At 43.9% G+C, this 26,637-nt stretch overlaps 1 protein-coding gene across 2 annotated transcripts in view; it reads right to left on the reverse strand.

Annotated features, from left to right (window-relative positions):
* The window catches only part of DNAH9 (dynein axonemal heavy chain 9), a 188,418-nt gene that overhangs the window by 60,446 nt on the left and 101,335 nt on the right, over positions 1-26,637 (reverse strand). For both annotated transcript variants that reach the window (XM_077254615.1, XM_077254614.1), the window contains 13 exons: positions 21,681-21,846; positions 21,386-21,488; positions 19,451-19,690; positions 17,936-18,097; positions 17,656-17,852; positions 14,600-14,762; positions 12,025-12,148; positions 11,676-11,818; positions 6,609-6,770; positions 6,286-6,519; positions 2,994-3,254; positions 2,477-2,902; positions 701-820 (listed from right to left, as the gene is read on the reverse strand). In XM_077254615.1, the coding sequence (XP_077110730.1) occupies positions 701-820; positions 2,477-2,902; positions 2,994-3,254; positions 6,286-6,519; positions 6,609-6,770; positions 11,676-11,818; positions 12,025-12,148; positions 14,600-14,762; positions 17,656-17,852; positions 17,936-18,097; positions 19,451-19,690; positions 21,386-21,488; positions 21,681-21,846 (2,501 nt within the window). The remainder of the gene's footprint in view (positions 1-700; positions 821-2,476; positions 2,903-2,993; positions 3,255-6,285; positions 6,520-6,608; positions 6,771-11,675; positions 11,819-12,024; positions 12,149-14,599; positions 14,763-17,655; positions 17,853-17,935; positions 18,098-19,450; positions 19,691-21,385; positions 21,489-21,680; positions 21,847-26,637) is intronic.

Consider the following 26,637-nt stretch of genomic DNA (forward strand, 5'->3'; position numbering starts at 1 on the left):
ATGCACAGTCGAAAATGGCGGTCTAAACGCACAAAAAAAGTTACATGTAACTTTTTTTGTGGCGGCGGTGCGCCAAAACACGACGCAACCGTCGCACGACGGTTGCGACGTGTGGCACTGCGTCGCAATGCATCGCTAATAAAAGTCTATGGAGAAAAAACGCATCCTGCAGGCAACTTTGCAGGATACGTTTTTTATCCACAACGACGCATTGCGACGTGCAGTGCACGACGCTAGTGTGAAAGTAGCCTTAGAGTTAAGGTTTCGCTAAGAGCTACGGACTGGTTAAGCTGAGGGCTAGGCTTAAGCTTACAGCTAGCCTTAGAGCTAAGTATTGACTTGGTCTCAGGGATCGGGCTAGGGTTAAGCTTAGGGTTAGAAATAGGGTTAGTTTTAGAGAAAAGCACTGATCCTGCAAACCTTTACATATCCGGCAAAAGCAAATCTGAGGATTATTTTAATTGTTTATATTTTTATGTCAATGACTAGGTTTTGTTGTTTTTTACTATTGCGTTTTGTGATTTTTTTTATATGTTTTAAAAATATTTTTTTTTAAATTTCAATTAGAAGAAATATAGTCACTGGATGTCGGATACAATGCACTCCAATATTTCTGGGAAACTACTGAGATCAGAGTTATCTCTCATCTCTGTGACTGCACACAGGAGACAGAGCTACAATGATGGCACATGACACTTACCAGCCGGTTAGCGAGAGAGATGGTGAGAGCCGTGGAGTCCGCTTCCTGCTGACACTTCAGTTTGTCTGCAGTCGCCTTCTCAAATTTTGCAGTCAGCTTGGCAAGATTCTCATTCAGGAGCTGAAAATAAGAAAAGTCTGTAACATGTGGACCAGGCTCAAAGCTGTATGATAGCAGTTATATTCCTGTACATAGGAGCAGTATTATAGTAGTTATATTCCTGTACATAGGAGCAGTATTATAGTAGTTATATTCTTGTACATAGGAGCAGTATTATAGTAGTTATATTCTTGTACATAGGAGCAGTATTATAGTAGTTATATTCTTGTACATAGAAGCAGTATTATATTAAGTTTTATTCTTGTACATAGGGGGCAGTATTATAGTAGTTATATTCTTGTATATGGGGGCAGTATTATAGTAGTTATATTCTTGTACATAGGGGCAGTATTATAGTAGTTATATTCATGCACATAGGAGGCAGTATTATAGTAGTTATATTCTTGTATATGGGGGCAGTATTATAGTAGTTATATTCTTGCACATAGAGGCAGTATTATAGTAGTTATATTCTTGTACATAGGGGCAGTATTAGTTATATTCTTGTACATAGGAGCAGTATTATAGTAGTTATATTCTTGTGCATAGGAGCAGTATTATAGTAGTTATATTCCTGTACATAGGGGCTGTATTATAGTAGTTATATTCTTGTACATAGGGGCAGTATTATAGTAGTTATATTCTTGTACATAGAAGGAAGTATTATAGTAGTTATATTCTTGTACATAGGGGCAGTATTATAGTAGTTATATTCTTGTACATAGGAGCAGTATTATAGTAGTTATATTCTTGTACATAGGGGGCAGTATTATAGTAGTTATATTCTTGTACATAGGAGCAGTATTATAGTAGTTATATTCCTGTACATAGGGGCTGTATTATAGTAGTTATATTCTTGTACATAGGGGGCAGTATTATAGCAGTTATATTCTTGTACATAGGGGCAGTATTATAGTAGTTATATTCTTGCACATAGAGCAGTATTATAGTAGTTATATTCTTGTACATAGGGGCAGTATTATAGTAGTTATATTCTTGTACATAGAAGGAAGTATTATAGTAGTTATATTCTTGCACATAGGAGCAGTATTATAGTAGTTATATTCTTGTACATAGAAGCAGTATTATAGTAGTGATATTCTTGTACATAGTGGGCAGTATTATAGTAGTTATATTCTTGTACATAGGAGCAGTATTATAGTAGTTATATTCTTGTACATAGGGGCAGTATTATAGTAGTTATATTCTTGTACATAGGGGGCAGTATTATAGTAGTTATATTCTTGTACATAGGGGCAGTATTACAGTAGTTATATTCCTGTACATAGGGGCAGTATTATAGTAGTTATATTCTTGTACATAGGGGCAGTATTATAGTAGTTATATTCTTGTACATAGGAGCAGTATTATAGTAGTTATATTCTTGTACATAGGAGCAGTATTATAGTAGTTATATTCTTGTACATAGGGGCAGTATTATAGTAGTTATATTCTTGTACATAGGGGCAGTATTATAGTAGTTATATTCTTGTACATAGGGGGCAGTATTATAGTAGTTATATTCTTGTACATAGGAGCAGTATTATAGTAGTTATATTCCTGTACATAGAAGCAGTATTTTAGTAGTGATATTCTTGTACATAGGGGCAGTATTATAGAAGTTATATTCTTGTACATAGGGGCAGTACTACAAGAATACATTTCTATAGAACTTACTGCAATTTTGGCTTTGATGGTGGACAGTTTCTCCTCCGCGGCTGCCAATTCGGCATTTGCTTTGTCCAGAGCTTGGCGTTTGGGCTCCACCTCACAGAAAACCTCGTAGAACTTGACAATGTTTATAACCCAGGAGCAGAGTCCAGCAGCGGCGAGGGACTTGGAGGCAATGAATTCTGGGTTGAATTCTGTGTCTTTCAGGTAAGGCTGAATGGCTTTTATGCAGTTTTCATGTATATTTTCCTTATTAAAGTTTATTAGGCAGTCCAAGAAGCCGTCGACTTTGCCCATGACCACTCTGGCGGCTTTCCAGCTCCTGTCCTTTGGGACTCTGCCACCAGGGGCGGTGAGGACCATGACAGCTGCCGTGACATTGGTGACAGCGGAAGGTGGGGAACCGAAAGACTTCAACTCTGTCAGATTGTTCTGTCAAGACAAATAAGTAGATTAGTGCAGAATCAGAGAGACCACTGGGGACACAGACGCAGCCCCCCATGCTAAGGACATTTGGCCATACCTTGTTGAGGGTGTTCAGGGCTTCCTGAGCTGCCACTAAAGCCGGTTCAGCTTTAGCCAAATCCGTCTCGCAGTCCCTCTGCTTCTTCCCGACCTCCTCTGCTATGACGGCCACCTTCTTTTCCTCTTCATCAGCCATGGCTTTCTCTTTTCCCACCTTCTCGGTCTCTACCCCAACAACCTGGATCAGTTTATCTGCATCCTCATTCTTCTGTTTCAGCTCCACCTCTTGTGCTGCGAGTTTGGCTTTCAGATCGTCCACCTGTCATGGGAGACATTGGTATAATTTCATAGGTAACTCGGACCCCGTTGACACATGTATTCCCGACTTGGGACCCACGCAGCTTTAAATGTATTTTTCAGTTGTCTCTGAGCTACTGGGTTAACAGTAGCTGCTATGATGTCTCCCATATACAGCACACGTTCAGCACATGTTCAGAAGCAGCAGCATGGAGTTTATTATACAGCAGTACTGAGCAGTGTAACTGTGAATCCAGCTCTAAGCCAAGATAAAACACTAAAAGGTTATAGCAAAGAGGGTAGTAACAACTGTATTGAGCAGTGTAGCTGTGATTTTAGCACTAGTGTGAAATTAAATGTCTACTAGAACACAGCAGCAGCTTAATTGAGGACATTATATCGCAATAATGAGCTGCGTAGCTGGGAATCCAGCTTTGGAGAGAGATTAAACATTTATTAAGAAACAAAAACAACATGGAGGACATTAAAGCAAAGTACTGAACAGCTTTGTTGGAATGGGCTGACAGGGGCCCACCAGTAACACTGACTTTGGAGAACCACTGTGATGTTGTGATATGGTGTTTGGGGTACCATTGTGTATGTTCATATTTGTACTGATTTTAGGAGTGTTGTCTTGTTGCTCTGTATCATTCTGTGTATTCCCCGTCTTTTCTAGAATCTTAATTAGCTTACAAAAGGTCCAAAAATTTAATTAGCTTAGTTACCATCTTCAGTCTGAATGTGCCCATGCCTCTTGATGAACCCTTGCTGACATTGCTTACATTCATGACCCCTCTGCTCTCCAAATCCGCCCCTATAGTGCCTTGATCTCTGAGGCATGGTTCCCAGGTCTGGGGGGCCTTTCAACCTCTCTGCCTAACCCTGGATATAAGGAGGGAGGCTGAGGAGGACATAAAGAATAGTAAAATAGGTCCTTGTGGGATGCTGATGCTAAGGCCAGCACACCAGAGAGACTTGGAGAAACTCGGATTACCCTGGAAAATATGGCTCGAGGAGCCTATATGGAGAAGTATCTGGAGCCATATCAGTCTCTAAGTGGAGGATTGTGACTCTCATCTCCCATTGCATTTTTCCAGTTACTGGACTGTATCCGTGTTCCTGGACTGTATCCGTGTTCCTGGACTGTATCCGTGTTCCTGGACTGTATCCGTGTTCCTGGACTGTATCCATGTTCCTCGACTACTTCATCCTCTGCATTGAAGATTGTTTTATGAACCTTTCTGTTTGCATGTAATAAAGGTTCTTGGGACTGTTCACTCATCTCTCACTCTGTTGATTGCATGATACCGGAGTAGGACCCCATGACATTCACTGTTTTACTATATGTAAATATTATATTAACCTCATTCATGAATTTATTTCTGCTTCTATACAATAATGAACTAAATTTGGTAAATAAATGATTAGATGCTGCCACTGTCTGTACATGGTGAACCAAGTTTATTGTGCAAACTACTGTTCATATAGTGAGGTTTAATTACTCTTCCTGCACAGGAGCCCGCCAGGATATAGCGATATTGCCTCTGTGAGCCAATCTGAGCCTGCTAAGTAGTGTAACTGTGAATCCAGCACTTAGTGGGATAAAATGCTTATTAGAAAGCATCAGTATAGAATATATTATACAACAACAGAGTGCAGTGTAGATGTGAATCCAGCTCTGGGGTGAGATAAAACACTTGCCATAATTAAGCAGCATGAAAAACATTGTACAGCTGTACTGAGCAGTGTAGCAGTGAATCCTATTCTGGGATGAAATAAAACACCTACTAGAAAGCAGCATGAAGGACATCATATGGAAATACTGAGCAGAGTCGATTTGTATCCTGTACTGGACTACAATAAAACACCTGCTAGATTGACGCAGCAAGGAGGACATTATACAGCAGTAGTCAGAAGGGTGGCTGTGAATCCAGCACAGGGTAGAGATAAAATGCTTACAAGAAACCATAGGTATAGGGACATTATACAACAGCAATGAGCAGTGTACATGTGAATCCAGCTCTAGAGTGAGATAAAACACTTATTTGTAGATAGAATCTGCAGCATAGAGTACATTAAAGAGCTGTAGTGAGCAGGTAAGGGGTTTTCTTTCTATAAAATAGCAGTATGTAGGACACTATACAGCTGTACTGATCAGTGTAACTGAGATTCCAGCACTAGGTTGAGATAAAACACTTGTTGGAAAGCAGGGGTCTCACTTTACCTGCTCCTTCCCCTCCCCGATACATAAACGTCAGTAAGCAGCTATAATCTGATTTCTCAGTGAGCTTGCAGTCTATCTTGACTTAAGTAGGACCAAATGAAGTAGTTTTTTTCAGCGCGAATGATGAAAGCAGTGAGATGAGAAGTGGCTCATGAATGGAGAAAGACACATATTTCCCTGCTGAGGTATATTTTCTTACATTATTCCATAGTGCTATGATATATTTAAAGTTTGTGGAAGCGATAATGACTATTTAATGGTTGCTGATAAGACCTCATTTTTTGTTGGTGAGATAAAGCGCGGGTGTAAGCAGAATGTGCTGCAATTCTCACAATTGCTGGGGAAACAATCTTTTAAGCCTACGGAGAGAACTTAGGAATTGAACTGCTGGTTGTGGAGATATGAGGCGTGAGGTGCGTCATGGCCGGCTGCGGCGGCGGCGAGGCGGTCTGATATCATGTAGGAGTCTGAGATTAAAAGGGTAGAGAGTCATATGGGATTAACCTTACGGCGGTACGGCGTTGTTGGAGCAATTACTGAGAGGAGACGTTGGCAGCACAGAGGCTCGGGGGATTATATAGGTTCAGAATATATTACTCGTACTCATATGGTCAGATGCAGTGTCAGACTGAAGAACACTGGGCCCACCGAGGGTTTGATTCTGAGGGCCCACCATTCTCCCCCACTCAAGAGCCCATAGCAGATGCAAGGTGTGCACTATAAACTCTCATGAAGGAGAAGCCAAGGCCCACCAGAGGATTCTCCGGTTCTCCGGTAGGCCAGTCTAATCCTGGCCAGATGTCATGCCGTGTACAGTGCTGGGTCATACCTGCGCAGAGGTACTGTTCAGCTTCTCCAAGCCGTTCTCCAGACGCTCCATCTTGGCAGCGAGCTCCTTGCGCTTCTTGCTCAGTAGGTTCTGGTAGAGCTTGATCTGCTCCAGGAAAGACTTGGGGGTGGTGTAATTGTAGCGCCGCTCGTTGCCCAGGTAAGATTTGGACATCTCGTTCACACTGGTGTGCACGTACGCCATGAACTTACTGATGGAGTCCTTCACAGGAGCCTGAGGAGGAGTAAATAAAAACAGAAATGCAGTAAAAAATACCACCTGTGCCAATCACAAAAAAGCTGCAGGAGGGACTGGAACCTCACCTCAATGTTCTCAGTTTCTTGGAGGAAGCGCAAGCTGACGGACTCCAGCGCCTCCTGTGGCCACTCATGGAACCAGTTAATGGCGGTGCAGTTTACCACAGCAGGAAATTTTCTACTCCGAACCCGTAACTTATTACCAACCGGAGAGAAACAGAGAGCAACCTACAAGGGAGGAAGGGAAACGGGTGAGTACAAGAAATGGGAAATATTCCTCATATATGAGAGGACTATACGCAAAGATATTACCATAACGACTATCTATAGGGAGCAGTATGATAAAAGTTATATTCCTGTACAAAGGAGCAGCATTATAGTAGTTATATTCTTGTACATAGGGGCAGTATTATAGTAGTTATATTCTTGTACATAGGGGGCAGTATTATAGTAGTTATATTCTTGTACATAGGAGCGGTATTATAGTAGTTATATTCTTGTATATAGGGGCAGTATTATAGTAGTTATATTCTTGTACATAGGGGCAGTATTATAGTAGTTATATTCTTGTACATAGGGGCAGTATTATAGTAGTTATATTCTTGTACATAGGAGGAGTATTATAGTAGTTATATTCTTGTACATAGGGGGCAGTATTATAGTAGTTATATTCTTGTACATAGGAGCAGTATTATAGTAGTTATATTCTTGTACATAGGGAGCAGTATTACAGTAGTTATATTCTTGTACATAGGGGCAGTATTATAGTAGTTATATTCTTGTACATAGGAGCGGTATTATAGTAGTTATATTCTTGTACATAGGGGCAGTATTATAGTAGTTATATTCTTGTACATAGGGGCAGTATTATAGTAGTTGTATTCCTGTACATAGGAGCAGTATTATAGTAGTTATATTCTTGTACATAGGGGCAGTATTATAGTAGTTATATTCTTGTACATAGGGGCAGTATTATAGTAGTTATATTCTTGTGCATAGGTGCAGTATTATAGTAGTTATATTCTTGTACATAGGAGCAGTATTATAGTAGTTATATTCTTGTACATAGGGGCAGTATTATAGCAGTTACATTCTTGTACATAGAGGGCAGTATTATAGTAGTTGTATTCCTGTACATAGGAGCAGTATTATAGTAGTTATATTCTTGTACATAGGAGCAGTATTATAGTAGTTATATTCTTGTACATAGGATCAGTATTATAGTAGTTATATTCTTGTACATAGAGGCAGTATTGTAGTAGTTATATTCTTGTACATAGGATCAGTATTATGGCAGTTACATTCTTGTACATAGAGGGCAGTATTATAGTAGTTGTATTCCTGTACATAGGAGCAGTATTATAGTAGTTATATTCTTGTACATAGGAGCAGTATTATAGTAGTTATATTCTTGTACATAGGGGCAGCATTATAGTAGTTATATTCGTGTACATAGGGGCAGTATTATAGTAGTTATATTCCTGTACATAGGAGCAGTGTTATAGTAGTTATATTCTTGTACATAGGAGCAGTATTATAGTAGTTATATTTTTGTACATAGGGGCAGCATTATAGTAGTTATATTCTTGTACATAGGGGCAGTATTATAGTAGTTATATTCCTGTACATAGGAGCAGTATTATAGTAGTTATATTCTTGTACATAGGGACAGCATTATAGTAGTTATATTCTTGTAGATAGGGGCAGTATTATAGTAGTTATATTCCTGTACATAGGGGCAGTATTATAGTAGTTATATTCTTGTACACAGGAACAGTATTATAGTAGTTATATTCTTGTACATAGGGGCAGTATTATAGTAGTTATATTCTTGTACATAGGGGCAGTATTATAGTAGTTATATTCCTGTACATAGGAGCAGTATTATAGTAGTTATATTCTTGTACACAGGAGCAGTATTATAGTAGTTATATTCTTGTACATAGGGGCAGCATTATAGTAGTTATATTCTTGTACATAGGGGCAGTATAATAGTAGTTATATTCCTGTACATAGGGGCAGTATTATAGTAGTTATATTCTTGTACACAGGAGCAGAATTATAGTAGTTATATTCTTGTACATAGGGGCAGTATTATAGTAGTTATATTCTTGTACATAGGGTCAGTATTATAGTAGCTATATTCTTGTACATAGGAGCAGTATTATAGTAGTTATATTCTTGTACATAGGAGCAGTATTATAGTAGTTATATTCTTGTACATAGGGGCAGTATTATAGTAGTTATATTCTTGTACATAGGAGCAGTATTATAGTAGTTATATTCTTGTACATAGGAGCAGTATTATAGTAGTTATATTCTTGTACATAGGGACAGCATTATAGTAGTTATATTCTTGTAGATAGGGGCAGTATTATAGTAGTTATATTCCTGTACATAGGGGCAGTATTATAGTAGTTATATTCTTGTACACAGGAACAGTATTATAGTAGTTATATTCTTGTACATAGGGGCAGTATTATAGTAGTTATATTCTTGTACATAGGGGCAGTATAATAGTAGTTATATTCCTGTACACAGGAGCAGTATTATAGTAGTTATATTCTTGTACATAGGGGCAGCATTATAGTAGTTATATTCTTGTACATAGGGGCAGTATAATAGTAGTTATATTCCTGTACACAGGAGCAGTATTATAGTAGTTATATTGTTGTACATAGGAGCAGTATTATAGTAGTTATATTCTTGTACACAGGAGCAGTATTATAGTAGTTATATTCTTGTACATAGGGGCAGCATTATAGTAGTTATATTCTTGTACATAGGGGCAGTATAATAGTAGTTATATTCCTGTACATAGGGGCAGTATTATAGTAGTTATATTCTTGTACACAGGAGCAGAATTATAGCAGTTATATTCTTGTACATAGGGGCAGTATTATAGTAGTTATATTCTTGTACATAGGGTCAGTATTATAGTAGCTATATTCTTGTACATAGGAGCAGTATTATAGTAGTTATATTCTTGTACATAGGAGCAGTATTATAGTAGTTATATTCTTGTACATAGGGGCAGTATTATAGTAGTTATATTCTTGTATATAGGAGCAGTATTATAGTAGTTATATTCTTGTACATAGGGGGCAGTATTATAACAGTTATATTCTTGTATATAGGAGCAGTATTATAGTAGTTATATTCTTGTACATAGGGGCAGTATTATTGTAGTTATATTCTTGTACATGGGAGCAGTATTATAGTAGTTATATTCTTGTACGTAGGGGCAGTATTATAGTAGTTATATTCTTGTATATAGGAGCAGTATTATAGTAGTTATATTCCTGTACATAGGGGCAGTATTATAGTAGTTATATTCTTGTACGTAGGGGCAGTATTATAGTAGTTATATTCCTGTACATAGGGGAAGTATTATAGTAGTTATATTCTTGTACATAGGGGGCAGTATTATAGTAATATTTTCTTGTTCATAGGAGCAGTATTATAGTAGTTATATTCTTGTACATAGGAGCAGTATTATAGTAGTTATAGTCTTGTACATAGGGGCAGTATTATAGTAGTTATATTCTTGTACATAGGGGGCAGTATTATAGTAATATATTCTTGTACATAGGAGCAGTATTATAGTAGTTATATTCTTGTACATAGGGGCAGTATTATAGTAGTTATATTCTTGTACATAGGAGGCAGTATTATAGTAGTTATATTCTTGTACATAGGGGCAGTATTATAGTAGTTATATTCTTGTACATAGGAGCAGTATTATAGTAGTTATAGTCTTGTACATAGGGGCAGTATTATAGTAGTTATATTCTTGTACATAGGGGGCAGTATTATAGTAATATATTCTTGTACATAGGAGCAGTATTATAGTAGTTATATTCTTGTACATAGGAGCAGTATTATAGTAGTTATATTCTTGTACATAGGAGCAGTATTATAGTAGTTATATTCTTGTACATATGGGCAGTATTATAGTAGTTATATTCTTGTACATAGGGGGCAGTATTATAGTAGTTATATTCTGTACATAGGAGCAGTATTATAGTAGTTATATTCTTGTACATAGGGGCAGTATTATAGTAGTTATATTCTTGTACATAGGAGCAGTATTATAGTAGTTATATTCTTGTACATAGGGACAGTATTATAGTAGTTATATTCTTGTACATAGGGGCAGTATTATAGTAGTTATATTCTTGAATATATTGGGGCAGTATTATAGTAGTTATATTCTTGTACATAGGGGCAGTATTATAGTAGTTATATTCTTGTACATAGGGAGCAGTATTATAGTAGTTATATTCTTGTACATAGGGACAGTATTATAGTAGTTATATTCTTGTACATAGGAGCAGTATTCTAGTAGTTATATTCTTGAATATATAGGGGCAGTATTATAGTAGTTATATTCTTGTACATAGGGGCAGTATTCTAGTAGTTATATTCTTGTACATAGGGAGCAGTATTATAGTAGTTATATTCTTGTACATAGGGACAGTATTATAGTAGTTATATTCTTGTACATAGGGGCAGTATTATAGTAGTTATATTCTTGAATATATAGGGGCAGTGTTATAGTAGTTATACTCTTGAACGGTCTTTGGATTGCAGAGCTATAGAAAAAATGGGAAAGAATGAAAATATAAGAATAAGTCTTTTTGGATAACCCTGCGGTTATCATTAGTCGGAGCTCACACATTTGCCATCTATGGGGTCTGCCTTCGGATGACTGGTTGAGAAGTTCATCTCCATTATTTGGGGCTCGGCATATAACGCTGTGTCTCAGGATTCCCTACACAATATTTGAGGACATTCTTTATTCACAATGGTTCTTGTGAACAGAGGCGGCGGATTCCTTTCTACAATAATTATGGTTGTTTGTGGTGTCTGAATGGGCTCCTGATTGTTTCAGCCTTTGTTGAGAGATTGTTGTTCTGTTTGAGATGCGTCTTCTGAAAATCTATTGATGGGAAACCACATTTCAGCGGGGTGGGGGGAGATGAGGCATGTTTCAGCCGTCATCTGTCTCTCTCCTTCATTATGAACAGAGATGGCGCAAGGAAAAGAGAGGCCAACAGACTTCGCAGTAACGCCGATCTTCAGATCCTCCCTGGTCAGAACTGCCCTCTGCTCAGTAGCCCCAGGACTCACTTTCAGCTGTCTCCGGACTCGGTCGATGAAGAATTTCCAGCAGTTTTCTCTCGTGTCCAGCAAGCCTTGACTCTTCACTTCATTCCTGACGCTTCCGATGATGTTTTCCACCTCGTCATCTGGGAACAGGTCAGGGATCTCACCTGGTGAGAAAAGGACATCTTCTCTAGTACATGTTGGGCGGGCGAGAAAGGGCTATGAGGAGAAAACCATTAAGTGCTGTTCATAGAGGAGTGTTTGCTGTCCCGTCCCAGCTCTCCCATAAATATGGGTTCACCCAAGCGTGCCCTTTTTCACAACACGTAGATGAATTGGTAATAGACATTTCAGATTGAGGAAACAAGCTCACCAGATGCCAGTAAGTCGTTGACTAGAACAAGGAACTTCTCATCGGCCACCTGAGCATCCGTCATGAGGAAAACTGTCCCCACGTTCTTCACTCCGGCTTTAATGTACTGGTTCGCCAGATCAGCCTAAAGATACAAAAAAGAGCATATTTTCACGATAGACCATTGATACATGTTGTACACATGTACTATAAGAGGTATTCCCAGAATACTGGTGTCACTACCATAGGTGTTCCTAGACTACAGGTGTCACTACCAGAGGTATTCCCAGACTGCTGGTGCCACTACCAGAGGTATTCGCATACTACTGTTGTCACTACCAGAGGTATTCCAAGACTACTGGTGTCATTACCAGAGGTGTTCCCAGACTACAGGTGTCACTACCAGAGGTATTCTCAGACTACTGGTGTCACTACCAGTGGTATTCCCAGAATACTGGTGTCACTACCATAGGTGTTCCTAGACTACAGGTGTCACTACCAGAGGTATTCCCAGACTGCTGGTGCCACTACCAGAGGTATTCGCATACTACTGTTGTCACTACCAGAGGTATTCCAAGACTACTGGTGTCACTACCAGAGGTATTCCAAGACTACTGGTGTCACTACCAGAGGTATTCCAAGACTACTGGTGTCATTACCAGAGGTGTTCCCAAACTACAGGTGTCACTACCAGAGGTATTCTCAGACTACTGGTGTCACTACCAGTGGTATTCCCAGAATACTGGTGTCACTACCATAGGTTTTCCTAGACTACAGGTGTCACTACCAGAGGTATTCCCAGACTGCTGGTGCCACTACCAGAGGTATTCCAAGATTACTGGTGCCACTACCAGAGGTATTCCAAGACTACTGGTGTCATTACCAGAGGTGTTCCCAGACTACAGGTGTCACTACCAGAGGTATCCGCAGACTACTGGTGTCACTACCAGAGGTATTCTTAGAATACTGGTGTCACTACCAGAGGTATTCCAAAGCTACTGGTGTCACCACCAGAGGTATTCCAAGAATACTGGTGTCACTACCAGAGGTATTCGAAGACTACTGGTGTCACTACAAGAGGAATTCCCAGAATACTGGTGTCACTACCAGAGGTATTCCCAAAATACTGATGTCACTACTAGAGGTATTCCCAGACTGCTGGTGCCACTACCAGAGGTATTCCAAGATTACTGGTGCCACTACCAGAGGTATTCCAAGACTACTGGTGTCATTACCAGAGGTGTTCCCAGACTACAGGTGTCACTACCAGAGGTATCCGCAGACTACTGGTGTCACTACCAGAGGTATTCTCAGAATACTGATATCACTACTAGAGGTATTCCCAGAATACTGGTGTCACTACCAGAGGTATTCCAAGACTACTGGTATCACTACCAGAGGTATTACAAGTCTACGGGTGTCATTACCAGGAGTATTCCAAGACTTCAGGTGTCACTACAAGAGGTATTCCAAGAATACTGGTGTCACTATATGTTCTCATACTCACTTGTGCAAGACTCGGATGAGTCTCGCACGGCAATACCCGGCGCTGCTGCCGGCACTCAGATCGGAGAGTGCGGCCGCATAGGAATACATGCAGCCGCACGCTCCGCTCCTCTGTGCCAGGTGCAGTGCCAGGTATTGCCGTGCGAGACTCATCTGAGTCTCGCGCAAGTGAGTATGAGACCTTAGAGGTATTCCCAGACTACTGGTGTAACTACCAGAGGTATTCCAAGAATACTGGTGTCACTACCAGAGGTATGTCTAGACTACAGGTGTCAATACCAGAGGTGTTCCCAGACTACAGGTGTCAATACCAGAGGTGTTCCCAGACTACAATTATCACTACCAGAGGTATTCCAAGAATACTGGTGTCAATATAAGAGGTATTCCCAGACTACTGGTGTAACTACCAGGGTTATTCCAAGACTAATGGTGTCACTACCAGGGGTATTCCGAGACTACATGTGTCACTACCAATGGTATTCCCAGACTACAGGTGTCAATACCAGAGGTATTCCCGGACTACAAGTGTTACTACCAGAGGTATTTCCAGACTACAGGTGTCAATACCAGAGGTATTCCCAGACAACAGGTATAACTATAAGAGATATTCCCAGGCTACAGGTGTCACTACCAGAGGTATTCCCAGAGTAATGGTGTAACTACCAGAGATATTCCCAAACTACAGGTGTCACTACCAGAGACATTCCTAGACTATATATATAGACTACCATTTGTGTAAATTAAGGGGGTTATCAGCTCTTTGGAGACACTAGTAGAGCTATGTCTGGATTCTTGGTATATTGATGTCATATAGGCCAGGAGGACAATTTACACATTAAAGTCAGCCGTACCCACAATTTTTGGCAAGATCAGCCAACCAGGTTATATATAAGAAGGCCTCCTGACTGGGTGACTTGACCTTATTTGCTCCATCCTTTTTTTTTTTTTTTTTTTTGCAGGCAGATGAGTCTGCCATCAGCTTACTCCGCTTTCCCCAAAGAGAATTCATCAACTCTTGGCTGAGCTGAGGGTTCATGTGTCTTTGGGGGTTAGGAAGTTCATAACCCCCATCATCTGCTGATCACTTCACCTTGAGATCCGGGATGCCGTAGCCTTTCCTCAGAGTGATTTGGAAGACCTCCAAGGAGCTGATGTAAGCTGCCAGTCTGGTCAGACTCTGCTTTCCGCTCCCTCCGACCCCGACTAGCAGAGCATTTCCCCTTGGGGACTCCAGGATGCGGTTGATTCTGCAGCTTTAATCGAAAAAGAACAAAAGAAAATCATAAAACTTGTCGCACATCACCGGAGACATAACGAGCTGAGCTGAGTGAGCAGCCTGTTAATTGGCCTGACATTAACAGCCGCCAAAAGCAACCGGCAACTGATAGATGGCAGAGAATGCTGGGACTTGTAGTTTCACAACAGCAGAAGAGCCGCAGACACCTTGTATTGGATAGATAACTCAAAAAATCCAAGTGATGTAAAATGCTGAAAATTTTTCTGGGACTCATAATTTTTAAATTTTTCCATCGAAAGAGTGGTGTGAGGGCCGTCTTATTGTTGTGTGTGCCAAGCAGTAGTTTATATTGGCACTGCTCGCTGCGTGAGGACCTGCAGTAAGTTCTCATGCTGTGACGAGCGATGATGTCGGTAAGGTTACCATAGTTCTGAGGCTGTGAACTGCGATAACCTTACTGATGTCACCGCTCGTCACAGTAGCCGGGTTCTCGAGCTGTGCAGCGTGAGACCCAGGAATGGCAGCTGTTCCAGTCTATGGAGCTGAAATCTCTGAATGGGGCTCCATAGACTGGATGAAGAAGACAGGGATCGTCGTGGGACCTCCATATGCATTACGGTGGACCCTGTGGAATATTTTTTTATGACAATCAATAGGTAATTGTCGGGGAGTGTTTTGTACAATGAAAGGATTTTTCTGTGTGTCTGTGTTTATTTCTTTTGACTTTAGTGTAAATCTAGTTGATTAAATATGTAGTGAATAGAATAGAGAGGAAAAGTAGGAGAAAGAGGAGGTGTAATAGGAATATGGAACTTAGATCTCTCCACCGAGCAGACCCAAGCCTCCCAACCAGCAGGAGGATGGTGGGATGAAGACCTAGATGATTAATTCTATTTGGACGGAGCAAACCAGATGCATTTTGACCATGTTATGAAGGCACACACATTATACGTGGGTATGAGTTAAGATCCAGACAGCCAAGAATCTAGATCTGGAGTTTCCCTAAAAGCAATCCATGGAGCCCAGGTGCTAAAAATCTTATCAGAATCATCCGTAACTTGACCTATCATTTGTTCCATTCTGTAAGTGTCGTAAGTTCCGCGACAAATCCAGAACATGAAGGCAATTTTCTCTTGCTTCCAAAATTGAGGAATCAAATTCCTTGTGGCAGTGAGAAAATGACCCCTCTTAAACTTGGATATCGATATATCACTTAAGGATAATAAAGCTAACTCCGCTGTAGGTCGGATCTGCAAGAGAGATAATCTGTTGTGAAGTTCAAAAATTGCCAACCATAATTTCTTTATGGGTGGGCAAGGCCACCAAATATGGACGTATGTGCCTATTTCCTTTAAGCATCCCAACAACGTCGTTTTCAAGGTCAACCCACTTCTTCTTGTTTTGGTTATGGAATAAGTCTAGAATACATGTTCCCAATAAAGCATGGCTATACAATGCAAAGTCTGGAAGGCCGATACCTCGAATTTGCTTAGGTCTGCTTAATAAAAAATATGAAATGCGTGCTCGATTATGAGACCAGACAAATAGAGCAATCGCTTTTTTGAGGTGAGAGAAGAAGGAGTCGGGTAGATGTAGAGGAATTGCTTGGAAATAATAGACGTGGTTGTAGTGATATGTTTACTATCTCGGATTTGTGGGAATTCATTTTAAAATTGCTTAAAATGCCAAACTTATGCAATTCCGAGATAATGTTTGGTAAACTCTTTGTTACGGAGGTGATGTATAGGAGGAAATAACGGACCCAGCAGTGTTGCTAACTGCTTATAAAAGCCAGCTGACCAGATGGTCCAGGGCTTTTCCCTTAGATCATTTATGGTTTCAGAAACTTCCTCCAGTGTGAAATCTTTCTCTAGATCCAACAGTTCATCTTCTGAAACTGTGGGTATTTTGTTCTGTTGTACTGTAGATATGCTTTGATTTTGCTGCGTAGTGACAGGATCGGTAAATCTTTATAATGACCCGCTATGTTGTATAGAGCTCTGTAATAGTCAGTAAAGCTTGAAAGAATATCTCTTGTGTACCTTCCTCCCCCCCTTGTTTTTATTAAAATGGATATATGAGTTAGGGGCACGTGGATTAATAGCTCTTTCCAATTCTTTTGACTTTAGTCATGGGGGTGTCTGACAGACGCCTCTCCATTACTAACCCCTGGGCTTGATGTTAGCCGTCATTACACAGCTGGTATCAACCTCAAAACCTTTACCCCGATTGCCACAGCTCCAGGACAATCAGAAAGAGCCAGACTTGTGCATATAATGGAAGCTCTTATTAGTCTGAGAAGGGGCCAATATCCATGGCCATGCCCAGCCTATCAATATAAGCCTGCAACTGTCTGCTTAGCCTTTAATGGTTATTAAAAATATGAGAAACCCCACATCATTTTTTGTGGGGTCCTCCCTTTTTAATAACCAGTAAAGACTAAGCAGACAGCTGTGAGCTGATATTAATAAGCTGGGAAGCTCCATGGATATTGGCCCCTTCCCAGACTAATAAGACCAGTTCACAAATATGCTTTCCCTTAGCTGGTTATTAAAATAGGTTAAACACCTTTCAGTGCCGTATGAAAGGCACTAAAGGGTGCTAGTTTATTATATGTAGGGGGCTTGCGACATTAAATAGCTACAGGGTATCTATCCTATTTATTTTTTTATCTATCTATTCTATATATCTATTCTATCTATATCTGTATATAAGAATGCTTTATTAGTTTGTAAACTAGCTGACACCACAAGTAACCCGCAGCATACTGTCGATGTGTGACATACATATACGTCACACATCAGGAAGGGGCGAGTTAACTATGTCTACAAAACCCATCAGACTAAACACCAACCAATTAACGTGTGGCTTCCCTTTAATCCCGGTCATTCCTGGTGCTTTGTACTTACACGTGACTCATGGCGTCCTCGAACAGCACCAGGTTCATGGCCGCATTGACCTCGTTGTGGTTGTCCAGAGTGTCCACCAGGATTTTGTTCAGCGTCGGCCATGACTGGACCGGCATGTATTTAGGCTCTCCGACGCCATTGGCAAAATGGCAAAACATGTTCATGGACCTGGCTGCCTCCAGGGTTTCATCGATGTCCTAGGGGGCAACAAGGGAAGAGGAGCAATCAGGTCATAGAAGAAAAAAAACAAACACACGGCACAGAAGAAAGCTCCACTCACATCAAAGAACTTCTTCACCATGTCGGTCTGTATCTTATCGAACACCTCAAAGTCCTTCTCTTCCACCATTTTGTCACGGTAAACGCGGTTAGACTCGTGCAGATAAAGCTTCACTAAGTCCTGGGGGGTTTTCAGGCAGTCTGGGGTGGAGAACAAGACACCCTGAAACAAGAACAATATCATTGTGAAGATATTCCCATGTTAAAGGGAAGTTGTCAAAACTCTTATTGTCTGAGGACGCTGCTATTTTTCTCATGTGCCCCAATCGCAGAATGCCAATGGGTTAATTAAGCAGCTGCCTTGTCCCCCTTGTTGCCATCTTAGTCCCCCTATGAACCCAAGACATACAGGACAGAACATTAGAAATCTCACCATATACATTGCAGGATATCAGTGATAAAAAAAAAAAAAAATTAAAAGAAAAAGGAAACGAATGTACAAGGTGAAACCTCGGCCGTTCCCCGACTCTGCTCCTGGGAAAGGCGACATTATATTATTACAGTATTTTACGCTGTTAATAAAACATGACTTTTGCAGCAGATTTCACCAACACGTTGGGTTATTAGGAGAAGGTCAATGTGAAAGGTTCTACGAGGAGCTGAAGAGTCTGTAATAATCATATGATGTCACTCTTCAGCCGCTGTATGCGATCCTGCTGGGGGAGAGCGGCGGATGTCCAGAGGGGCCGGGACCTCACTGACAGCAGATCATCACATACTTATGATACAGTAATGCCGACTGACTGCTCACTGACAGTAATAATCAGCGCCTGAGAGGAGGAGACACAGGCGGAATAATGTATGCAGGAGGCTCCGCTGACAGAGCTGTACTCACTATTCTGCTGGTGCAGTCTCTGTGTACATACATTACATTACTGATCCTGAGTTACAGGCATCCACCACCTCGTCTTTCATTTCCGCTCCCTGGTCCTCCTGACTTGTTGACTTAACAATATCACTTGTTGGTAACTGTCTCATCATCATCCACCTCTTGAGGCACTAATTGCCGTTCTCCACAGTCGTCTTCTACTGACCATGGCTGCTGAAACATTTGATCACTACACATGAGCACCTCACGTCCCTCTTGTAATGGGCAGGGTGAGAGGCCAGAATCAATAAATGGAAATGTAAAGATCTCCTCGGAGAGTCTGAGTGTGGGATCACTTGTCTCCTGGGACTCGCTACGGTGGGAAGAAGGAGGATCAGGGTGAGGATTATGTGGTCCAGACTCTTGGCTAGTGAGACTGGACCATATGGAAGACTGGGTGGTGCTGGGAAACATACTGGAAGCATTATCTGCTATCCAACCGACCACCTCTTCGCATTCTTCAAGAGTAGTGTCCCACGACTCCTGCAAAGTGGGACAGGAAGCTAGGTCTCATGGATGAGCATGTTTGTTGTGCTCCTCGTTGTACAGATTGGCTACAACGGTAGCAAACCACCAGCTGTGAGCGGTCAGGAGAGGTGAGTGGGGGTTGCCGTACATCCCTGGTCACACAGTGATCTGCCGACCCACCTGGAATATGTTGGACAGGTCCCGCAGGTTGAAGATGTAGTGGAACTTAATGGCTGTGGGCAAAAAGGTGGAGGTGACCTTCTGGTGGAGAGACAGCGCCAGGCTGATCAGCTGTGGAGTGGTTTTCTGCAGAGCAGCAGGGAAGTTGCCCATCTTCAGGTGCTGCGTCAGGATGGTGCTATAGATGGTGGAGAGAGCGTCCGTGCCCGGGAAGGAGAGGGCGAACACGCTGAAATGTCTCTGCACGGGGAGACAGAGGACATGGTATACAAGGAGGTGTATCTAATCCTCCCCTGTGTGATACTGACTGCTGAGACATGTATCTAATCCTCTCCTGTGTGATACTGACTGCCGAGACGTGTATCTAATCCTCTTCTGTGTGATACTGACTGCTGAGCTGTGTATCTAATCCTATCCTGTGTGATACTGACTGCTGAGCTGTGTATCTAATCCTCTCCTGTGTGATACTGACTGCTGAGCTGTGTATCTAATCCTGTGGGAAACGTGTGTTCCCTAGGTGTCGCTTCTTGGTGATGGGCAGTAGTACAGTATGGTGGCATTGCTCAGACACGGTATGTGTGTAGGGTTCTGGTCCTGGAGTCCCGTCCCCTCCATGTGCTGTCGGTTTGTGTATAGGGGTCCGGTCCTAGGGTCCCACCCCCTCCCTGTACTGTCGGTATGTGTATAAGGGTCCGGTCTTGGGTACCGTCCCCTCCCTGTGCTGTCAGTATGTGTATAGGGGTCCGGTCCTAGGGTCCCCTCCCTTTGCTGTCAGTACCAAACTCTCCCCTCTCCAATCTGTCCTGAATGCTGCAGCCATGATCATATTCCTCACCAACTGTTACACCGATGCCTCTACCTTGTGCCAGTCATAGCACTGGTTACCCATCCACTACAGAGTTCAATATAAACTTATTAACCTCACCCACAAAGCACTCCATGGCTCAGCACCACCCTACATCTCCTTCTTCTCAGCCTACTACCCTTCCCGTCCTCTCCATGGTTCAGCCCCACCCTACATCTCCTCCCTCGTCTCAGTCTACCACCCTACACGACATTTCCATGGTTCAGCACCACCTTACATCTCCTCCCTCTAAAATGTAAAGTGCTGCGGAGTATGTCAGTGCTATAGAAATAAAATTATTATTATTATAGGGATCCGGTCCTGGGGTCCCGTCTCCTTTTTGTGCTGTCAGTATCTGTACAGGGGTCTGGTCCTGGGGTCCCATCCCCTCCCTGTGCCGTCAGTATGTGTATAGGGGTCCAGTTCTGGGGTCCCATCCCCTTCCTGTGCCGTCGGTATGTGTATTGGGGTCCAGTCCTGGGGTCCCGTCCCTTCCCTGTGCCATCGGTATGTGTATTGGGGTCCAGTCCTGGGGTTCCGTCCCTTCCCTGTGCCGTCGGTATGTGTATTTGGGTCCAGTCTCCTTCCTATGCTGTTGGTATGTGTATAGGGGTCCAGTTCTGGGGTCCCGTCCCTTCCCTGTGCCGTCGGTATGTGTATTTGGGTCCAGACTCCTTCCTATGCTGTCGGTCTCCTTCCTATGCTGTTGGTATGTGTATAGGGGTCCAGTTCTGGGGTCCCAACCCCTTCCTGTGCCATCGGTATGTGTATTGGGGTCCAGTCCTGGGGTCCCGTCCCTTCCCTGAGCCGTCGGTATGTGTATTGGGGTCCAGTCTCCTTCCTATGCTGTCGGTTTCCTTCCTATGCTGTCGGTATGTGTACAGGGATCCAGTTCTGGGGTCCCATCCCCTTCCTGTGCCGTCAGTATGTGTATTGGGGTCCAGTCCTGGGGTCCCGTCCCTTCCCTGTGCCGTCGGTATGTGTATTGGGGTCCAGTCTCATTTCTATGCTGTCGGTCTCCTTCCTATGCTGTTGGAATGTGTATAGGGGTCCAGTTCTGGGGTCCCGTCCTCTTTCTGTGCCGTTCAGACCTGCAGCCGGGGGTTGATGGTGAAGCTGCCGGAGGTGGGGTTCATGCAGGACACGTACTGGACGTTCATTATCTCCTTCATGGTCAGCTTGGTGCGGTCGTACCTGCAACAGAAGCCAAAAGGTTCAGCTCGGATAACAGAGAACATTACCATCTACTGCCACTGCTGTTGGGGGTTTATTACAGTGTATCAGTGCAGGGATGTGCAGCATTGGATGCAGAGCTCAGGACCACTGACCACACTAATACACTGTTACACCCCATCAGCTGTGAGTAGGTGGAGTTCAGCTCTGTACCAGTGGCCGTAGTCCATGTGCTGCCGGATCAGTGTGTGTGGCTGTACGGTCCCGTACGTGTCCACCTCCGGCATGTTCATATCATCGATGAAGTAGATCAGTTTCTTGGTTCCCGGAGGACCGAAGTTCCGACCAGATTTCTTCTCCAGAGGCTTCTCCAAGATGGCTGACGAAAGAGACGAAAGGGGAGACGTCAGAGGGGTGCACAAAGAGACCATCCAGTATAATGTCAGAGCGGGGGATCACCGGACCCCGAAGAGTGCGATATAAGCGGGGAACGAGAGATATAGTAGTAATGTTACTGTATATAGGGGGCAGTATTATAGTAGTTATATTCCTGTAGATAGGAGCAGTATTATAGTAGTTATATTCTTGTACATAGGGGGCAGTATTATAGTAGTTATATTCTTGTACATAGGAGCAGTATTATAGTAGTTATATTCTTGTATATAGGAGGAGTATTATAGTAGTTATATTCTTATACATAGGGGCAGTATTATAGTAGTTATATTCTTGTACATAGGGGGCAGTATTATAGTAGTTATATTCTTGTACATAGGGTGCAGTATTATAGTAGTTATATTCTTGTACATAGGGAGCAGTATTATAGTAGTTATATTCTTGTACATAGGGTGCAGTATTATAGTAGTTATATTCTTGTACATAGGAGCAGTGTTATATTGGTTATATTCTTGTACATAGGGGCAGTATTATAGCAGTTATATTCTTGTACATAGGGGCAGTATTATAGCAGTTATATTCTTGTACATAGGGGCAGTATTATAGCAGTTATAGTCTTGTACATAGGGGCAGTATTATAGTAGTTATATTCTTGTACATAGGAGCAGTATTATAGTAGTTATATTCTTATACATAGGAGCAGTATTATAGTAGTTATATTCTTGTACATAGGAGCAGTATTATAGTAGTTATATTCTTGTACATAGGGGCAGTATTATAGCAGTTATAGTCTTGTACATAGGGGCAGTATTATAGTAGTTATATTCTTGTACATAGGGGCAGTATTATAGTAGTTATATTCTTGTACATAGGGGGCGGTATTATAGTAGGAACATGAAGCAGATGAAGTGTACGGCACAATGTACTGTACATGTAGATGTTCCCTTTCTCAGACCTCGGTATTAGGACAGGCAGTCGGTGACTTATTGGATGAACCTGGTTTCTGATTTTCTCTCTGTTCAGCAGTTTGTATGTACTTATGATTCGTTCATGAAGTGCAGACTTTCTGCGCCTCTTGTGTGCTACGTTCTTACAGTCAGTGGCTTGATCGCGCTGTGGATGAAGGCGTTTGCACGTCTGCTGGTGGCTCATAAAGAATTTGCCGCTAATAGTTTGAGCTGGAGATGTGCAGAACGAGACAAGAAAGCCGATACCTGGGAACTCAACCTACATTTGTACATAGACTTGTAAATGACGAAAAAAGCGCAAAATAATTGGCCACTGGTGAGGAGGAGGGGAAGAAGAGGGAATGGTGTGAAAGAAACAGTGTACAGGATAATGACACTAACACTAGGGGTATAAGATAATGGCACTGACACTCGGGTACAGGATAATGACACTTGGGGTCTCAGGTGGAAATGAATGTGCACTATTGAACAATACCAGTGACAGCTGCTCTGTATATATGTTGGGTTATGCAGATATATATAGATGGCACTGGTACCGGACCTTGCTCCCTGGAGGCAGGGCAGGAGAGCGCAGGCTGGGGAGTGCACAGCAGATTCCGCCATTACTGCTCTCCAGCACCTTGTATTCTGCATCATATTACACTGCCATCTGCTGGATATTCTGGATATTGCACTCACAACCCACCACACATCACAGAACTTGCTTGTTGACACCTGGGATACAGGGCACAGACACCCAGGGTGCAGGGCAAAGACACCTGGGATACAGGGCACAAACACCCAGGGTGCAGGGCAAAGACACCTGGGATACAGGGCACAAACACCCAGGGTGCAGGGCAAAGACACCTGGGATACAGGGCACAGACACCCAGGGTGCAGGGCAAAGACACCTGGGATACAGGGCACAGACACCCAGGGTGCAGGGCAAAGACACCTGGGATACAGGGCACAGACACCCAGGGTGCAGGGCACGGACACCTGGGATACAGAGCACAGACACCCAGGGTGCAGGGCACGGACACCTGGGATACAGGGCACAAACACCCAGGGTGCAGGGCACGGACACCTGGGATACAGGGCACAGACACCCAGGGTGCAGGGCACGGACACCTGGGATACAGGGCACAAACACCCAGGGTGCAGGGCACGGACACCTGGGATACAGGTCACAGACACCCAGGGTGCAGGGCACGGACACCTGGGATACAGGGCACAAACACCCAGGGTGCAGGGCACGGACACCTGGGATACAGGGCACAAACACCCAGGGTGCAGGGCACGGACACCTGGGATACAGGGCACAGACACCCAGGGTGCAGGGCACAGACACCTGGGATACAGGGCAAAAACAACCATGGTGCAGGGCACGGACACCTGGGATACAGGGCACAAACACCCAGGGTGCAGGGCAAAGACACCTGGGATACAGGGCACAAACACCCAGGGTGCAGGGCAAAGACACCTGGGATACAGGGCACAAACACCCAGGGTGCAGAGCACAAACACCTGGGATACAGGGCACAAACACCCAGGGTGCAGGGCAAAGACACCTGGGATACAGGGCACAAACACCCAGGGTGCAGGGCAAAGACACCTGGGATACAGGGCACAAACACCCAGGGTGCAGGGCAAAGACACCTGGGATACAGGGCACAAACACCCAGGGTGCAGAGCACAAATACCTGGGATACAGTGCACAAACACCCAGGGTGCAGGGCACGGATACCTGGGATACAGGGCACAAACAACCAGGGTGCAGGGCAAAGACACCTGGGATACAGGGCACAAACACCCAGGGTGCAGGGCACGGACACCAGGGATACAGGGCACAAACACCCAGGGTGCAGGGCAAAGACACCTGGGACACAGGGCACAAACACCCAGGGTGCAGGGCAAAGACACCTGGGATACAGGGCACAAACACCCAGGGTGCAGGGCAAAGACACCTGGGATACAGGGCACAAACACCCAGGGTGCAGGGCAAAGACACCTGGGATACAGGGCACAAACACCCAGGGTGCAGGGCAAAGACACCTGGGATACAGGGCACAAACACCCAGGGTGCAGAGCACAAATACCTGGGATACAGGGCACAAACACCCAGGGTGCAGGGCATGGATACCTGGGATACAGGGCACAAACAACCAGGGTGCAGGGCAAAGACACCTGGGATACAGGGCACAAACACCCAGGGTGCAGGGCACGGACACCAGGGATACAGGGCACAAACACCCAGGGTGCAGGGCAAAGACACCTTGGACACAGGGCACAAACACCCAGGGTGCAGGGCAAAGACACCTGGGATACAGGGCACAAACACCCAGGGTGCAGGGCACGGACACCTGGGATACAGGGCACAAACACCCAGGGTGCAGGGCACGGACACCTGGGATACAGGGCACAGACACCCAGGGTGCAGGGCACAGACACCTGGGATACAGGGCACAAACAACCAGGGTGCAGGGCATGGACACCTGGGATACAGGGCACAAACACCCAGGGTGCAGGGCAAAGACACCTGGGATACAGGGCACAAACACCCAGGGTGCAGGGCAAAGACACCTGGGATACAGGGCACAAACACCCAGGGTGCAGAGCACAAATACCTGGGATACAGGGCACAAACACCCAGGGTGCAGGGCAAAGACACCTGGGATACAGGGCACAAACACCCAGGGTGCAGGGCAAAGACACCTGGGATACAGGGCACAAACACCCAGGGTGCAGGGCAAAGACACCTGGGATACAGGGCACAAACACCCAGGGTGCAGAGCACAAATACCTGGGATACAGGGCACAAACACCCAGGGTGCAGGGCACGGATACCTGGGATACAGGGCACAAACAACCAGGGTGCAGGGCAAAGACACCTGGGATACAGGGCACAAACACCCAGGGTGCAGGGCACGGACACCAGGGCTACAGGGCACAAACACCCAGGGTGCAGGGCAAAGACACCTGGGACACAGGGCACAAACACCCAGGGTGCAGGGCAAAGACACCTGGGATACAGGGCACAAATGCAGCGCCCCAGAGTCCTGGTTGTTGCAGTACTGTGGCTCCGCCACTATGGGGAGCTATGGTGCGTCCGATGGCACTGAAGGAGTTCATCTGATCAGGTATCACAGACACCAATACATTTCACAGCCGGGCCTCCGGGGGGAGCTAAGGGTTCTATTCATTAGGCCACTCCCCACCATAGTGGGTAAACTGGGGGTCAGGCAGGAAGTTAGATCAGAAAGCTGACTGGATTGGACGAAGCAACACCTAGTGGCAGAGGGTGTTGTGGAGGAAGAGACAGTAGGGTCTCTGTCAGGGGTGGGATCCTGACAGAGGCTTGGCATTGAAAAGAACGTAACGGGTCCACGCCAGCTCCGGGAAGCGGCGGGACCCAAGAAAGGACTAGAAGCGAGACAGATTGTGCTGAGTGAGAAACGAGATCAAGCAATAGGAGAATTCCAGTAGGGGTCGTGCTGTAAGACCGGAGCAACACCCTACTGAGGCGCACTACCGGTGGCCGGAACGCCGAGGGAGTATTATAACATTCAGCTTCAAGCAATACTCTAAACAGCGGCAGGACAGTCAGTTTAAGGCGGGCTGTCTAACACATATCACCTATGAAGTCTTGGGAGGCAATTGCGGGAGAGGGGCGTCTCTAGGGTCCCGGAAGAACTCCAGGCCTATCCGACAAACGGGTGCCGTTCTAACTGTAACATCAGGAAGGGACGGAAGATTAGAAGAACATCATTTAATCGAGTTGTGAGGGAACTTAAGAAACAGACACAACGGTTGTGGGGTACTTTCCGTAA

Source organism: Ranitomeya variabilis, chromosome 4, assembly GCF_051348905.1.
Source record: "Ranitomeya variabilis isolate aRanVar5 chromosome 4, aRanVar5.hap1, whole genome shotgun sequence".
In the NCBI taxonomy this organism is placed as follows: Eukaryota; Metazoa; Chordata; class Amphibia; order Anura; family Dendrobatidae; genus Ranitomeya; species Ranitomeya variabilis.